Source organism: Aptenodytes forsteri, unplaced genomic scaffold (genome assembly GCF_000699145.1).
Source record: "Aptenodytes forsteri isolate BGI_AS27 unplaced genomic scaffold, ASM69914v1 Scaffold265, whole genome shotgun sequence".
Classification (NCBI taxonomy): Eukaryota; Metazoa; Chordata; class Aves; order Sphenisciformes; family Spheniscidae; genus Aptenodytes; species Aptenodytes forsteri.
In genome coordinates this window covers 226,277-243,063 of record NW_008796175.1, presented here as the reverse complement: position 1 = coordinate 243,063, position 16,787 = coordinate 226,277, and the positions used below count along the sequence as shown (strand labels likewise).

Here is a 16,787-nt window from a genome sequence, read left to right as displayed (position 1 = left end):
TCCATCCTGCAACGCTCTGAGCAGCCCCGACAAGGCACTGTGTACCCTCCTCTCCTGGGGCTGCTGGAGAGCCGTGCCCTGCTCAGCACCCTGCTGCTTCTAGCAGGATCCGACCCTTTATTTGCTGCATGCACATCTGATAAGAGCATTGCCTTTAGCATGCTACTGTCAAAACAACTTTACATGATGGCTTGATGACTGCCTTCAAACCAGCGCCCCAGCCCTCCCCGCAGTAGAGCCTCACAGCCCTCCTCCTCTGCGCCCCAACAGAAACCCAGATTTATTCTCTTTACAGGGAGAAAAGGAGGTCTGTCCCTTGTTGCAAGCAGTGAGGACCTCTCTGCATTTACCCTAAATTATTGTATTGGTGGTGCATGGCCACGCAAGTGTTGGATGCCTGAAGAACTCCCAGTCAGGGCAGGGAAGGCTCAGGGGCAGAACCTCCTGCTGGCTCGAGAGGCATGGGGACATGGAGGGGACACAGTTGCCCAAAGTTGCATGGAGGTGATGCTGGGAGGTCAGCAGCCGGCAGGAGTGCTCAGTATCCCCAACAGGCTTTTTCATTCTCAGATATATTAATACAGGTAACATGGCTAAGCGGGGACAGGGTCTGAGCATGCTTGTTCCCTTGGGTGCAGGGTGAGCACCTCACTGGGGTACTGACAAAGCTGCTTAAAACTTCTCTCCAAACTGATGGCCAAGCACCAAGAACTGAAATCCTGCTGTCTGTGGAGGAGCATGAAAGCTGTGCCCATGCTGGGGTCCCAGTGCCCATAGAGATGGTCATAAGGATCATCCAGCCTACCCAGGCAGAGACTTCACCCATGGGGAGCACGAGGGAAGTCCAGAAACCAGCACAACCGGCCTGCCTCAGCCAAGTGTCTTAACTGCAAAATCATTCTTCTCATGACAGAAACAGAGGGCAAAAAGCCTTTCTTCTCCTTTTGAGAAAAAACTGACTTTTTGAGTGCTTCCTAGCCCCTGGAAGCCCACACTGCAGTTCAGCAGCTCTGCCCACAGATTCATGGTCTTCATTTCTTTGAAGATAACTTGCCATGAAGCTTTCATGCACAGCAGGAAAAAAACACTGGGGCGTAGTCTGGAGTGTTTCGAGGGTAAATATGAATATATGGAATAAGAACCTCTCTCTGCTTCTGGTAGAACGGTTGGAAAAAGCATGGAAGTGCACCAGAGAAGAAAGTCTAAGCAACCTTTTTTGTTGTGGGAGACAGTAGTGAACAAACCTACCCACTACGAAGAGTTTTTTCCAGGAAGTGTAGGTTGCTGCAGCCTGTATCCCTTGAGCGGCGGGTGCTCACACAACAGTTCTCATGCTACTTGCAAGCAGTGCATTTGAAGGAGCCCCAGCAACGTGCACGGAGGATGAACGAACCCTACAGCCCTGCGACGCCCCGACCCATCAGCAGCACCTCACCCAGCACCATGAAAATGTTCATGGGCTTCCTCACTGTATTTATTGTAGCACAGATGATTGGGACCGTACTCTTCTGTTTGTATCTTCACATGAAGATGGATAAGGTAAGTGTAGAAATAAGGTTGTCTCTGCTGGATTGCTAACGTGATTAGCCTTCACCTGTGGCGAGATGTGCTCACCAAAAGGATGAACATGGTAGAACATGATGCTGGCCACTGGATGGATGCGGGAGTAGCCACTAAGATGTATGCTGAGGAAGAGATCTGTTCCCTTCATTAACAAAATGAGAATGGATCAATGAAGAAGAGCCGTTAATAGCAAACGTGGCAGCTGATGGCCAGTCCGGCGAGAGGAGAGTGTGGCTTAAACACACAAATGGCTATTTTAGGCTTGTTGGCTGTTTTTCTGGTGCCATAGCACTTGGCAGCACTGTGACGCTAATCGCGAGGACGGGGGGGTCCAGAAATGAATTCTTTTTTAGTGTTTGCATGTATGAATTTTACCAACATCTCACTTCAGATGCTGTCGTCTGTTTAGGGAAGAAAAGAGTGGATCTTACTTTGTCTTTTTTTGAAGAGGCACAGTATCGGTGATCCTGTCCCATACTTGGGACAATATTTACCAAAAAAAACCCAACTGAAAAGCTGTTTTTGAGGTTGCCATGACTGCAGCCACACTGCGCGATGTTTAAAATCACCGATCTAAAGCTACTTTCCTCCAAACCAGAAAAGACTACCAGCTACAGAAATGAAATGTGTCTAAAACCCAGAATGAGTTCTCCTTACCAGATACAATGATAAGATCGTCATTACTGATTTTTAAACGTGTTGTCTCAACTGAAATTGAGTGTGTGTGGGTGACTTCTGATTTTCAAGGGTGGAGAGCAATCCTGAGCTAGAGGGACTTAAAAGTCAGGGGGATGGAAGGGGACTTTGCTGCATGGAGATTGCAGCCTGGGGTGAAGGGGTGAGTAGAGGGTCCCCAGCGGAGTGAAACGTGACTGCACGGGGCCGTGGCAGAGGATCAGAGGCAGCCGAAATGCAGTCACGGGTGGCAGGAGGATTTCACCTGCCTTCATAGCTCGCGGCAGGGCTTCAAACTCGACCATCCGCATCCCAGCGCTGCCTGCGCTGAGCGCTCTGCCAGGCTGTGTGTCCTCATGTCCATCTGCACTTCTCTTTACTGTTTAGCCGAATGTTAGGCTTTTACAAAAAACAGGTGTAATTTCAAAAATCAGTGGGTTTTTATATATTTTTTTTTTTCTTTTTTTGGCTTTCTGATTTTTTTTAATCTGAAACTCTTGGCAGAATTCAGCCCCAACCCACAAGTTGTTTTGGTCTCTTGGCAGCTCTTTTAGTCAATAAGCTAGCCAAAAAAATGAAAAGCCACCCTGCACGGGCAGGGCAGCGCGGGGCTGAGCGAGCATCCCAGCTGCATGCCGGGGCCACTGGGACAGCAGCAGCGAGCCACTCGCTGAGATTTCTGTGCTGCTGTCTGTAAATGCAGGTGGCAAATATCCACCTGCCTTTTGGAAAAGGCAGAGTGGGAAATTTAAATTCGTTATCAAGGTGATAGGAAATAGGACGGGGTCCTGAGCGATCCTCCTCTCATCCAGCGCTGCCAACCAGGGTCAGTCCCGTGGCTGCAATTCCCAGCGGATGCAGGTGCAGATGCTGTGTCAGGTGGCTGGTGGGAGCGGTTGGTACCCGCGGTGTGTCTGCCCGGCTCATCCCGATGCTGAACAACTGACCCTGAGCTTTCCAGGCTGCGATTTATTGCTGGCAGGAATACAGCGTGGCTCCGCTGCCAGCCATTGCAGTTTTCCCACTAACATCCCATTCACCCTCTCTTCTCTCCCCCGCCGGCAGATGGAAGAGGTGTTGAGCTTAAATGAAGATTACATCTTCCTGAGGAAAGTACAGAAATGTCAGACGGCAGAAGGTCAGAAGTCGACATTATTGGACTGTGAAAAGATTTTAAAGGGCTTCCAGGACCTCCAGTGCAAGGTACACTGCTGTTAGGCAGATAAAGACCCTGCTGAAGGTGGAGGGGGGCTCCCAGGCACACACGCAGCTCCACCCCAAGCTTTTTTTTAAAACCATGGGTGCCCTTTACCTTGGGGCTGCATAGTACATGCCCTTTTTTACACTGTGTTCTTTTTACACTATGTTTTTACTTTATATTGATATCATTGAAAAATCTCATCCATTTTTTTCTCAAAACGGTCTTGGTCAGAGCACGTCCAGCTGCAGCATGCCGAGGGTTGCTTGGGGCTTGCAGTGGGAGGGTTGGAGCTGCAGCTGCCCTGGCTCTGCACTCTGATCCTAGTCTGAAAAATGTTGATTTTTCTGCTGTCTGGCACCTCGCTCTGATCCTGTGCCGGGTGGCTGTGGGGATGCTTGCGGCCACCTGCTGCTGGGAGCACTTTTACGCCCACTTTGCCCAGGTGTCGCTGACAGTGCAAGGCTTGGGCCAGGCGGCACGGCTCCCGGCAGCTGTCGAGGAAGAGGAGGGTGCTGTGCAAACGCCACCCTATGGGCTCAGGGATGGCACCTCCAGACGGTGCAGTGGCTCCTCGCATTTGGGTGCGAAAGAGCCACCCTGCACCGCGGCGTCCTCCTGGAGTGGCTGAGGGCTGCCCCGCCAGGGATGAGGTACTCTCAGCCTGCTCAGCCCTTGAATTTGCTGTTTAGGAGGGGCTGTGCTGGCCAGAGCAGGCAGGAGAGGAACATTTCTTCCACTTTGTCACTGCCCGATGACATCAAATGCCTCAGCTAAACCTTCATGTTTGCATCAGTACCCAACTGACAACAGAAAATTGTGTCTGAGATGCTCAGCAGCCCTGAAAACCCCCTCTTGTAGGGGCAGAGACGTGCTCAGTTTGCTGGGCAGCATGTACAGCGTGGCTCTCCAACATGGTTTTAAATGAAAAGGAGATACTTTTTTGATTGTTTCTTTTTTTTCAAATAAATTTTCCACATCATGTCATTTTAATTGCATAAAACCTAAGAGCATAAACCCTACAAACCCCCTGCTGCAAACAGCCGGTCAGCTCATGGCCGTATGAGATGCTGGGGAAGGTACTGGAAGGGTTCTGTGGTTTTGGGTACCCTCCGCCAAGAGCTGGTAGGGCTGTCGGGGCCAAACAGCACCAACCTGCGCGATGGCCAGAGCATCCTTTACACAGAGGCTTTCAAAATCCTTGATTTGTACATCTTAAAAAAAATACATATATTTTTGCTGTTGTTTCAGGACGGGGGAGCCAGTAAAGGGCAGCCCAAGTTTGAAATGCAGAGAGGTGAGTTTCCTGGTGCCACCAGCGCACCCGTCGCTTGCTGGAGGCAGGAGGAGTAGCTTGGCTGGGGAAGGGGTTTCCTTCACCCTGCAACAGCCTGCCGGTGCCCCAGGGCACGGCATGGGGGCAGGGGACAGGGTCGGGGTTGGAGCATCCTCATGGGGGTAGGACTGTGCATGGCATGGGGCTGGCAGAGGGGGGCACTGGGCACGGCTGTCTCACCAGGGCAGGCAGCTCTGGGTGCCACGTTGCCTGGAGTCGACGAAAATTAATCCAAAGTTAAATCCGTGACCTTTTTGCATTGCAGGCCACGAGCACCATGAGCATCCCCATTTGATGCACAAGAACGAGACATCTATGGCAGGTAAGGGGCGGGCACGTTCAGGTCCTGTTCCCATGGTGGGCAAGGTAGCATGGTCTCCTCCACGGGCTTTATCCCTCAGGGGCTCCACCTCGAAGGCAACTGAGTGTCGTTGCTGAGCAGAGGCCGATCCTGCCTCACTCAAACCTGGGGGGGCTTTGGAGACTGTGCCTCTGAACTGGATTTGGCCCATAGAGAAATACCAAGGGTGGGAGGTGCCATGGACCCTGCGAGGAGCTGTGCTGCCCAGGGGGGGACAGCAGGTGCCAAGGCATCGATAACACCAGGCTTTCCGAATTGCAGTGGAGAAGAGGCAGCCGATCGCAGCCCACCTGGCAGGTCAGAGGAGCAACAAGACAGTCTCAGGTAAGACAGACCCTCTTGGCAGTGCCTTGGCCAGAGAGCCAGTGGGGCACAGCAGTGTGCATCCCCGCAGCTGGACCCTGCAATCCTGCCCTGCAGCTCTGTAAGGGCAGGGACCGGGACAATACAACTCCAGCATGAGAGTGTGTCCCCAAAGCACAGGGAACCTCCCAGTGGTGGTGTCACCACGTGGACCTGTGCCACACGGGGCTCGTGCATCCCATGCCAGCTGTCCTCGGTAGCCTTATATATGCCTTCCTAGAAATGCACCACAATGGCTTAATCTTTATGGTGTTTTTTATGAGAGGAAAACTATTTCTCTTTGTATTTAAGGAAACCAACCTCTCACTTTTCTTTTGGGCTCAAAACACAATGCTTTTGCTCTCCTGGCTGTGCCTTGCCGGTGTGGCTGCTGCAGCAGGGTTCTGCTGGCATATTGTATCTGCTGATCTAATCATTGGTCCTGGTAGCAATACGGGCTGGCTGACAACTTTACAGTTGCAGTATAGGTAGCTCCAAACTGATTTAGACAAGCTGCTCTTATTCACAGCCACGGCCACATTAGGTTTGAGAAATGTGTGTGAGTCCTACCTCCATTTGCATTTGTGCATCCCCCTGCATAGACTGTGGTTGCTCTCGCAGCTCCACCCCCCAGCGTAGCCTTCGCTAAGGGACATCCTGAAAGAGCAAGGATTACCGAAGTGCGTAAGAGCTTGCAAGGTCAGTCTCTCAATCTGGCAAGGATTTCAGAGTCTGAACACTTTTGATTTAATTCTGCAGTAACTGCCAGTAATCGGCAACTGCTCTTTCCATCTCTGACGCAGCATTTCACCCAAAGCTCAGTCTACCTGTGGAAAGCTTAGTGTTAGATAAGATCAAAGAAGCAAGAAACTCGCTGCATTTTAAAACTCCCTGCTTAAGCATTTGTTGAGCCTATAAAGCAGGTTGAAATTGCCCAGAGAGCAGCAGCCGCCTGGAGCTCAGCTCTGCGCCTCGGCAGTCGAGAGCAGAGGAAACATCCCTGCGGGATGTATGGGCATGGACCACGGGCTGTGTGGCTCCCCCAGGACCACCCGTGCCGCCCCGCTGCGGGGACTGGGCCTCTGGGCTGGGACGGTCGAACCCATTATTCCCTATGGAGCTGGGTTGCTCACCCCTGATGCTCTCACAAGTGTCTCTGTAGGCTGGGAAAGGTGGAGGTCCAAAATCCCTCCCAGAGGTCGTGCTGAGCTCAGCCCCTATGGCCATGGTTTTCTAGCCTCTGTATTGACTTATCTGTACCGACTCCAGCAGGAGTGCGTGTTCTTGAGCTACTCCGATGACACCGGTAGTGTCCCAACAGCCATGCCAGTAGCAGGTCTGTGTGGGCAGTGGTCCTGGTGGTGGGAGGCAGCACTTGCCATGCAAAACCCTTCCAGCTCTGCACCCTGCCAGGGACCCAAACTCTGGGACAATTATTTTTGTGCTTCCTTGGTGAAGTCTCGCCTTCTCTGGAGGCCAAGTGGAGGAGGGACTTTGGAGGAAAGGCAGCACCCAGTTTGGAAAAATTATGTGCCCTGGGTGCCTCTGAAGATAGGAGCTGCAGTGTGTTTCGGCAGTGTTCTGAGGGCTCGGAGGCTGTGCCACTGAAAGTTGTGGAGCCAGCAACCCTACAGGGGTGGACACGGGGGTATTTGGCCCATGGTGGCAACTGTGTACAATCCTCCACCCTAAGCATTTCCACTTGGTTGGATGAAGGAAGCAAAATGCTCCTCTGCTCACGTAATGGATTCAAGGGTGTCAAGGCCAGTGACCAGAAACATGGGTTAAACATGTCCTGGCCTTGGGGAAGGGGACCCTGCTCCCCTGGGCTGGGGATGGTGTCCTGGGGTGGGCAGGACCCACCCCCACACCCTGCAGCAGACAGAGGCTGTGATACCAAATGTCTGTGGGGTGTCCCCCCAAAATCAACCTGCCAAACTGGATGTCTCTTTCTCCCAGCTCATCTGCCATGCTTTCCCCCTACAGTGCTAGAGTGGAAGACGACGATGTATGGCCCCATGAACAACAACTCGATATCCTACCAGGATGGGAAACTGAAGGTGAAGGAAGCAGGGCTCTACTACATCTACTCCCAAGTCAGCTTCTGCACCAAGGCAGCGACTTCGGCACCCTTCACCCTCTATATTTATTTGTATCTCCCCATGGAAGAGGACCGTCTCTTGCTGAAGGGACTAGACACGCACAGCACCTCCACGTCTTTCTGCGACCTCCAGTCTATCCGGGAGGGAGGTGTCTTCAAGCTCCGGGAAGGCGATATGGTCTTTGTCAACGTGACAGACTCAAGACGAGTGAACTACAGCCGTGGCAGCACTTACTTCGGCATCTTCAAGCTGTAGTGAGGAGGGGGCCGCCCCGAGCTGGGGGTCCAGCCCCACTTTTTTGAGCAAAGTTGCTTTCCCTGTTTCCCGTATTTATGTTCCTCTGCCTCTTTGGTTTTCTTGTTTCTTAATTTGTATATTTTGTTATTTATTAATGAGGGCCAAGGGGCCCCGAGAACACAAATGGAACAAAGTTTGAAGCTGTTGGTTTTTGCGCTTTGCTTTTTTCTTTCGTTGCCAACGTTTTGGTACGTACTGGTGTTGTGTGTCTGGGTCCACCACGCCCCGCGCGCCTGGCAGGGTGGACGTCCCCGTTATGTCACAAGAGCTTTATTTAGCAAACTCTACCATCAACGTTTCTTTCCTAACAACGTAGGAAGGCTCAGGGCGCTCCAGCCAAGTTAGGTTCATACATATCTCCCGTACCAATCTGGTTACAAAACATCAACGGAAAAACATTAAAAGGCTTAGGAACGTCTCTTCTAAAGGAATCAATCAGCCAAGTGCTGTCCTTAGGCGCTAGCTGCTGGTGATGCATCATTGCCACCCTAACTGTCTGCTTTATCTTGAGAACCCCCTTTTTTCCACCCATGCCTACTTACAAAACGCAACCAGACTTCTTGCTTAGGGTGACACTGCCTTGGCCGGGTTCACACGTGGTGACAATCGCCCCACATCAGAGGGGCAATCGGTGGCTGAGGGGGGACTATTGATTTCAAGCCAAAGTGCAAGTAAGGCACCAGCGGTGCTCTGCTCTCGGTGACCTGAATCTGCTCAGCAGACTGTCCTCCTCCCATCTTTGCAGGTAGAGGACCCTCTGCCTGTGGACCATTTCACTCCCCTGTGGAAGGGGTGTTGGCCACACCATCAAATTTGGACCTGCCTCCTCTCCTGAGACCCCTCCTACCCTAGGAGGAGGACCAGAAAAGCACAGGGGTGGCAGGACCAACTGCTTCTTCCCAAGCCCTCCAAGGTGCATGTGCAGAGCAGCTTCTGGCTGTCCTCAATGAGGACGTGCCCACAGCGGCACTTTTCCTGGAGCTCCAAGAGAGCAGGACTGTGCAGACGGGCAGGACCCCCTCTCGGGCAGGGGGTACCTGGGTGACACTGCACACTGGGGTCTCCCTGACCCTGTTCTCCAGCTTGGCCCACAGGGAAGGTGAGCTGAGAAACAGCTGGCACAAGGATGTTGATGCAGCATTTTTTTAAAAGCATCTAAAGGTGCCAAAGGTGGCAAGCTTGGAGCATTTGGTTATACAGGCCACACTTGTCGGAGTGCAAAAGTTTGGAAATACTCCTGGAAGCCAACAGATTTGCAAGTGGAAGAGCTTTCAGATTTGGGCAGTCCTTAGGATTTGCTTGGCTGGAGGCTGCAGGTCTGGTCCTAACATGGTGCCCAAGTGCCACCACTGCCGGGACGGACAGGGCAGTCTTTGCACAGCTCATTGCAGTGCTAGGTGCCCGGCATGGCCCCCTCCCAAAGTCAGTAGAGGAGAGCTCAGAGCCAGTCTGGTTTTACTATAATTTAATAGGTATTTGTTGGCTGTTCTCCAAAACTGCCTAACTTCATCAGGGAATGGACCGCTCTTGTCTGACACCATGTATAAAAACTATTTATTTAACTAAAATGGTCTTATATTGGTAAACAGAGAGGGACTGCGTGTCAAGGGACTGTGCGTGGCCGTAGCTGTGTTTTGCAGCATATTTCAACATTCATCGTCCCCCCTTCCCAAGTGTGGGGTTTTGTCCACTGTCACCCTACAACTAATACAATTTATGAATTAAGAGACAGGGTGCTTTCTTTGCTTTGAACGCTGCTCATCCTTCTCAGCCCCAGGGTGGGATTTCCTGGGGTCCTGCTTGGGGTCTGGGGACCGAGAGGGCAGTGGGGTGGCACTGGGGGGCACAGTGGGGACAGACAGTCCCAAAAGCCTCCAGGGTCAGTCATCCCACCCTGCTCCTTGGGGCATGTTGGGGTGCCAGGGCCAGGCAGTTCTGGGGGCATTTTGGCTGGAAGAGGGAGCAGGGACCCCCCTGCCCTGGGAAGGCAGCCGGCCACTGGGGCTGGAGCCCCCAGCACAGCTGTGGAGCAGAGGGGTGGGGGCTAATTTAAGGGGATTTAGGACACCTGGCTGGAAGAGGACTATTCCTGCCTGCCCTAAGGTCACGGAGCCTGCAGGAATGTCTCCGCTTTGGAGCAGAGGGACAAGGTGGGATCCTGTGGATGCTGTGCGTGGGGTGGCAGGGGCTGGGAGGCCGCTGCCTCCTGCGGTGGCATGGGTCCCACCACCTCCTGCAGTGGTGTGGGTCCGACCACATCCCTGCTGCTGCCAAAACCCAGCTAGCCCCTGTGGGCCAGGCTCATGGAGGCAGCGCTGGTATGGCTGGAGAGCCCCAAACCTCCATGGGGAAGTGGAGGTGCCCGGCTGTGGTGGGAGCATGGGTGGGAGCCACAGGAGAAACTGAAGACTGTGCCAGCTGGCATGGTCTGAGAAAGGGGAAAAAGCCAGCAGGGAGGGAGTGGCGGGGGGGAGAGCTCAGGGGAGCGCACGCGTGGCCGCTCTCAGGTGCCCAAAATCTTTAGGGAGCAGAAACGCTGTTAGTCATGGATGAGGGGAACACATGATCAGTACATAGCCCTGAACCCCCCTGTGGCCCCCCAGCTTTGGTGGCCGGGAGCACCTGCCAGAGGGTTTGGGCTGGACTGCGATCCCCAGCCCAAATCTCTGAGAGAGGATTCGGGAGCTGCAAATTGCAGGAGAAATAGATTTTCATGTATCGTTGGGGGAAACAATTAAAAAGGGGAGAAGAAAACAAACAAACAAAAAAGGCATAAAACAGCTCAATAAATTCTGCAGCAAGAGGAGCAGATGCCAGCTGCCGCCTCCCCTGCCCGTGCTGCTGCCTTTCCCGGGGCTTTTGTTTTTTGCCTCTGTTTCTTCGCTTGCCAAAAATAGCCCGTGGGATTCAGACATGAGGTAGCGTGTGGGAGGGGAGGAGATGCGATTGCTACCATCGAGCTGTGGCCTTCTCCTGAGAGGCTTTGTTCTCCTCCCTGGCCCCTGCCCGGCGCCGTGGCGGGCGCAGGTTTCCTCTCCCCGTGGAAAGTTTGAAGGTCGTCAATACATTGATTTTTCCCTTGACGTGGGGCCTCTCTGTCACTCCTTGGGCTGTGGATTTTACAGTGTCTGAAATGATTTTTTTTCTTCTTTCTGAGCAAAGAAGGGAGAAGGGGATGTGAGGGTGATGAGTACACGGGGCACATCAGCAGGACTGGCACGGGGAATGGGGTCATGGGTGAGCAGCAACAGGAGTAAGCAGTGGCACGGTCGTCTGCTGGAAAAGGTGCTTGCACGGCTCAAGACACACTGAACTCACTGGGAGGTTTTTTTGGGTTTTTTTTTTTAGTTTTGTATAAGAAAGGAGATTTTGGTTTTTTGTTTTCCTGAAAAAAAGGTTGTGATACTGGTTTCCAAGCAAGGTCTCGCCAGCTTGTGCCGCTGAGCTCAGGGCTGCCGGACAGCATGAGCTGGAGGACAGCCGTCCACATGCTGCATGGCTGTGCACGGTGGCTGCTCGGGTGACAAGCCTGTCCTAGCATCTCTGTGCACTAGTTTGGGGTCTTTTTTTTTTTTTTTTTATCCCAGTCCCCAGTTAGGCACTGTGTGCCTGGGTGCCAGCCTTGCCTCGGCACCCCTTGCTCAGTGCCAGCTCCCCCCAGCCCTTTCTCCTGGTTGGGGCAGGGTCTCCATCTCTTTCAAGGAGCTGCCTCCATCTCTTCTAGGAGGCCAAATCTGTTGCGTGCACCCCTACTGGGGGGCAATGGAGACTTCTCCCCCTCCTTTCGGTTTGGGCTTGGGGGCACTCGTGCTGTGGAGCGATGCTGTACTGGGGTGGTCGGTGGGAGCAGCCCCCTGCAAGCAGGCACCTCCAGGGCATCCCCAACCATGGTGGTGGTTTGGGCTGCGCAGATTAAGCTGTTGGGGGTTTTTTTTTCTGTTTTTTTTCACATTGATGGTCATTTGGAGCCAAACCCTGTTGCTTGGAGGATGCTGGTGCTGCCTGTGTTGGAGATGGGTCATGCAAAGGGGCCATTTGGGAGCAGGCATAAGAGAAGGGGCCAAAGGGACCCCATATTCAGTGGGAGAGCAGGACAGAGGGTCTCTGGTTAAGGCCTGAATCTGGCCTCATGGGACCCAGGAGTAGAGATGCTCCCTCGAAAATGAGCCTGGGGGATGCCTCCTCCTTGCTCTTCTGCCCAGTGCAGGCTCTGGGGTGCCTGGGTCTGGATGCAGCTCTGCCATAATTCCCCAAAACACCACTTGTGCCCAAGGCCGGTGTTCCCTTTTTTTGCTTGCTCTTCTTCCCGCTCCGACCGATGTGTTTGGGGAGGGAGAGCAGGATCCGGCCCTCCTGCCTTCGATCCTCCCACTTCAGCTGCAGGCTGAGAGTGCGGCATGGCTATACCAAAGAGTTAAAAATACCAGTGTGCAGGAGAGGTCTTGTCCAAGCGGTAGACCAAAGGAAATCCTGTCACCACACCTAATCTCCAGAAAAAAAATACTACTAACTAAAAAAAAAAAAAATCTCAAACAAGCAGGAAGTCACTTATCTACAGCAACCCACCGGTGCAGCGGAGGGCAGCTAGTTCTCCATAGAGCATCTTTGTTAGCAGAGTGCAAGCAGGGCTTGAGGGATGGAAATGCATCTCCTTCCCCTGGGACCAGGTGCCCTCCCTGCTGCAGGGCCGGGTGATGGTGGGAGAAACAGCCCGAGTGCCAGCATCACCATTCGCACCAGCATCCAGTAAATCAGAGGGTGGATGATGCAGCCACGGGCATTTTGAGCAAATCAGGGATGCCCAGAGCAAGCACTGGCTTTGCTTTTGTGGTGGAAACAAATGAAGCAGCACCGAGTGCTAAGAAGCGATTTTTATCCTTCTTTATTTGTTGAAAATGTCAATTAAAAAACTGTTCAAAATAAAAACATGTTAGAAAAGTTGAACTTGCATAAGTAGTTACAGTAAATAAACCTACATGACAAAGATAAACTGGAAGGCAGCTGACACAACATCCACCTAAAGACAGACTCACTGGAACCTATTTACAAAGCACTGTAAACAAAGTAAATATGGAAACATTGCTGTCCATCTGGCATGGCTTCTTTTCCTTTTTATTTTATTTTCTTGTCTTTTTTGGCTTCTAGCTCTTGACAAACGCTTGATCCAAAACGTCCCAGTGTGCCCTCCATCACATTACATCTTACAAACATGCATATGTACACAGCACGGGTTTCAACTAAACTGGGGGGCAGCAGGGAAACATTTCTATCCTCTCCTCGGAGTGTAAATGGCCCTTGGTTTGCTTCCTTGCACTGGCTGTATGTCGCAAGCCCGGTCCCCAGCCCGCCTTCGGGCAGGCAGCAGGACCGATCAATGCCGGGCTGTCTGGGCACGGCGTCCCAGAACAGCAGCGTGAGCTGCTCAGTGTGCAGCAAAGGTCATTATCCTGGAAGACAATTAACCAGCACAGTAGGGCTTAACTGCTGACCAAACTGCTCAACTGCGTGCCTGGGCGGGGATGCAGGGAGCTGCCATCCAGCTGGGATGCTCTGGAGATGGCAAATGTAGCCAGAGCAAAAAAGACCTCTGTTTTGTCCTAGAAACAGCTTAGATTTAAAGAGAGTTTCTTTTTACACTCCTAGCTCTCCCCAAACTGGCTAAATTTTAATTGCAAGGAGGCACTTGTAATTATTGCCTCTATTATGTCCTTCATGACCAACGTAACGGTATGACTGTAACGAGCTGTGGTGTGTCTGCACACCCTGGGACCATGCTGCCCTGTGATATACATAAGACTTATCATTAACTTTAACAGAAGGTTACTTTTATAATGCTGCTAAGGAAGGAAGGAAAACACCAGTTCTAAACTAGGGTATAACACCAAATAAGATGAAGATAGCCGATACATATGCATGTTGCCTGTGTGCTGTGTTCGAGGAGCTGTGCGGGGATCTGGAAGGGTGTTGCACATCCTTGCCCTAGGAGCGTTCCAGCCCTATCCCAAGAGAAAGTTCCTTCTTCCTAGCAGAAAGCCCCTTTGGGGCGATGTGGGAGAAGTGGCCGTTGGCTACATTCCCAGCCTTTGGGAAGGAGTGATGGAGAGCCTAACGTGGGCAGAAGGGAGCAGGGAACCAGCACATTTGGGGGTTGTTTTTGTTGTCAAGCAGTGTTTACATTTCATACAGAGAGAAGCATGTCCTGCAAGGGGAAGCACAGCAAAACTATAAACTCATACGATACCTGGACACTCAATGTGAAAACAAAGCAGGGGGTAGGAGTTATAGGTCATGCATAAGAAAAGGGATGGGGGGCAGAACAGCAGTTACCTGTTGTGCTAATCACGAGCTGTTAGGAGGCAGTACTGTGCAACATACCTTCCCATGCGCTCTGACAGGTGCTCCAGATCTGGCTTCCCCAAGGAGTTCAAATGTCTTCATGTTAATTGCACATTTTAATCAGTATCAAGGCCACACGGGAACCACAGTATTGCTGGGCTCTAGTTCGCTACAGTCAACTAATGGGGAAAAAGAAGGTGGATGGGAAAAGCTTCCCCAGTTGTGATTATCTGAAAAGAGGAGCATGGTGCTTTTTGGTTTCTGCTCAATGCCACCTAATGCCTAACGTTTTCATTCAATAAATAGGTACCGGTGCTTTTGAAAAGAATGAAAGCATTAAAAAGTGCTTAAGCTTCCTCTAGGAAACTGCTGCCAAACCCTTTGTGAGCGGCAGTCATTAGCAGAGTTTGTATTTGCTCCCAGTAGCAGGTACGATGAGGTATTAGTTGCTGCAGATGAATTGTGAATCATGGACCGCTTGCTTACTGGTTTAATTGTCATGGATTGTTTCTGGTTTATTTTCTTACTGGATGGAAGAAAAACTATTTTTTTTCTCTATGACTTTTTTTTTGGTAACAAAATTCCCCAAACCAACAAAATAAGGAGCAAGAAGAGGCAAAGGATCCAGTTCCGCTTCCCAAGAAACACCTGAGGTCACACACCACTGCCAGCAGCTTCTCCCCGAATTCAGGCGATCAGGGACGACTTGCGCCCCGTGTCCTCCCTGCCACACTCGTCCGTCTGTTTCAGCAGCCTTCTAACCAGCTTCTCCAAATCCTTCCTGGATTTAAGCTCTTCCTCCAAACACTGTTTCATCCTTTTGTTCTCCTGCGAGGGGAAAAATAAAGGAATAAAGATGCAGTTAATGCCCACGCACTTTATGCAGTGAGGTACTTCCACGCGCCTGGCTGCCTGGTGGCTCAGAGGTGATGACATCCCACAGACATTTGACAGGTCACTGCCTGCTTGTGAGGATGAACAACACGGGTTACTTGTGGTCCGATCCGCTCAAGCAGACCCTTGCTACCTTACAGACCTGCACCAAAGTCCCAGTGACTTTGAGCAGGCAGAAGCATCCTCCTGGAAACCTAATTTTAGCCTGGGTTGGAGGACCCTGTTCTCGTGGGATGGTCTCTCCCACCTCCAGGCTTGCAGCTGGAGGGAGGACGTACTTCCTCTGAGCCTACAAGAATTGGGATCCACCAGACCCCAATAAAATGAACAGTCAAGTTGAAAGAGCTTTTAGAGCAGGGGGAAAGTTTCATGTTACGACAAAGACCAACTACTCCTTCCCTCCTGCTGGCTCTGGTGCCCAAGGGACTGCGTGGTGAGCTGATTCAGGGATCTAAACCAGAAGAAAACTAATGCTGATTCAGGGAGCTGCAGGATTGCACCAGCATCAGCAAGGCTCTTCCTGGGCACCGACCAGTTGAAGTCAACGACCCGGCACAGCCAGCACAAACAAAACCGCTCAAATTACCTGCTTCAGTTCTTTGACTTCATCTTTCAGTGCATAAACCGTGTCAACAAGGCTCCTGCAAAAAGTAATGGTGCCCAAGGGACTGCGTGGTGAGCTGATTCAGGGATCTAAACCAGAAGAAAACTAATGCTGATTCAGGGAGCTGCAGGATTGCACCAGCATCAGCAAGGCTCTTCCTGGGCACCGACCAGTTGAAGTCAACCCCCCGGCACAGCCAGCACAAACAAAACCGCTCAAATTACCTGCTTCAGTTCTTTGACTTCATTTCAGTGCATATAAACCGTGTCAACAAGGCTCCTGCAAAAAGTAATGCAAAAAAAAAAAAAAAAAGAAATAAAAAGAGCTGGAGTGCAGCAAAACAGCAACAGCATGGGAGCTTTCGTGAGCGACCCCTGAAAAAAAGAATTCAAAAAAAAAAAAAAAAAGAAATAAAAAGAGCTGGAGTGCAGCAAAACAGCAACAGCATGGGAGCTTTCGTGAGCGAGGCGCTGATGGGGAAGGTGCTTCCAGCTTCTGCTTTGCAAGCATCAGGTTGCAGCTATTGCTGCTGCCCATGAGGGGACTCTGGAAACACAGCCCAGGAGCATTTATAGGCCACCGGTCCAAAATGCAGGGCTCTTTTCTCAAAACTCAAGAAAAATACCTTGTTCTGCTATCTTTAAGTTATCAACAAATATCTGTGGCTTTGGCTTCCTTGTTTACACTACTGCAACAAATAACAATTGTTTTAAAACTGGAAATGCCTGAGCATCTTTTGTAAAACGGCCTTGATTCCTTGAGGTTATGCTGCAAAAAAACAAGCATGAAAGGAATGCACTGTCTGGGTTAGAAAAGGAGCGGATCAACGCAGTCACCCAGATGCTGAAGCTACGCAACGGGCCGGGAGCACTCACAGACAGCATCACCCAGCAGGCTCCTGAGGGGTAGCAGCAGCCCAGTATGTCAGTAGTTAAAAAAAAAAGCCACTTGTTTGGTTCTGTCCTCCCTGACCCCATTAGCTACATCCGGATAAGCTCTGGGACTTGATAAACTGGCTCTTGGGACCCGGCACACAGACTCCCAGAGGGCTATAGCCACGTCAGAGCAGCTGGGAAGGC

At 51.5% G+C, this 16,787-nt stretch overlaps 2 protein-coding genes across 3 annotated transcripts in view; one reads left to right on the top strand and one right to left on the bottom strand.

Annotated features, from left to right (window-relative positions):
- Positions 1–1,329: 1,329 nt before the first annotated feature.
- CD40LG (CD40 ligand) lies at positions 1,330–7,832 on the top strand. Its single transcript, XM_009287560.2, has 6 exons — positions 1,330–1,539; positions 3,304–3,441; positions 4,688–4,733; positions 5,038–5,094; positions 5,395–5,457; positions 7,462–7,832. Exons 1-6 carry the CDS (start codon positions 1,384–1,386, stop codon positions 7,830–7,832), a joined length of 831 nt encoding a protein of 276 aa, XP_009285835.1. The 5' UTR covers positions 1,330–1,383.
- A 4,904-nt stretch (positions 7,833–12,736) lies between these two features.
- Positions 12,737–16,787, bottom strand: part of ARHGEF6 (Rac/Cdc42 guanine nucleotide exchange factor 6) — a 45,535-nt gene continuing 41,484 nt past the window's right edge. For both annotated transcript variants that reach the window (XM_009287563.1, XM_009287561.1), the window contains 2 exons: positions 15,691–15,745; positions 12,737–15,038 (listed from right to left, as the gene is read on the bottom strand). In XM_009287563.1, coding sequence (XP_009285838.1) covers positions 14,898–15,038; positions 15,691–15,745 — 196 coding nt within the window. In that variant the 3' untranslated portion in view covers positions 12,737–14,897. The remainder of the gene's footprint in view (positions 15,039–15,690; positions 15,746–16,787) is intronic.

Excerpts from the sequence above, each read along its gene's own strand:
- CD40LG (XM_009287560.2), top strand. The coding sequence starts at position 1,384 with ATGAACGAACCCTACAGCCCTGCGACGCCCCGACCCATCAGCAGCACC. Across the intron at positions 5,095-5,394 it reads GAACGAGACATCTATGGCAG|TGGAGAAGAGGCAGCCGATC; the intron begins GTAAGGGGCGGG and ends TCCGAATTGCAG. Across the intron at positions 5,458-7,461 it reads GAGCAACAAGACAGTCTCAG|TGCTAGAGTGGAAGACGACG; the intron begins GTAAGACAGACC and ends TTCCCCCTACAG.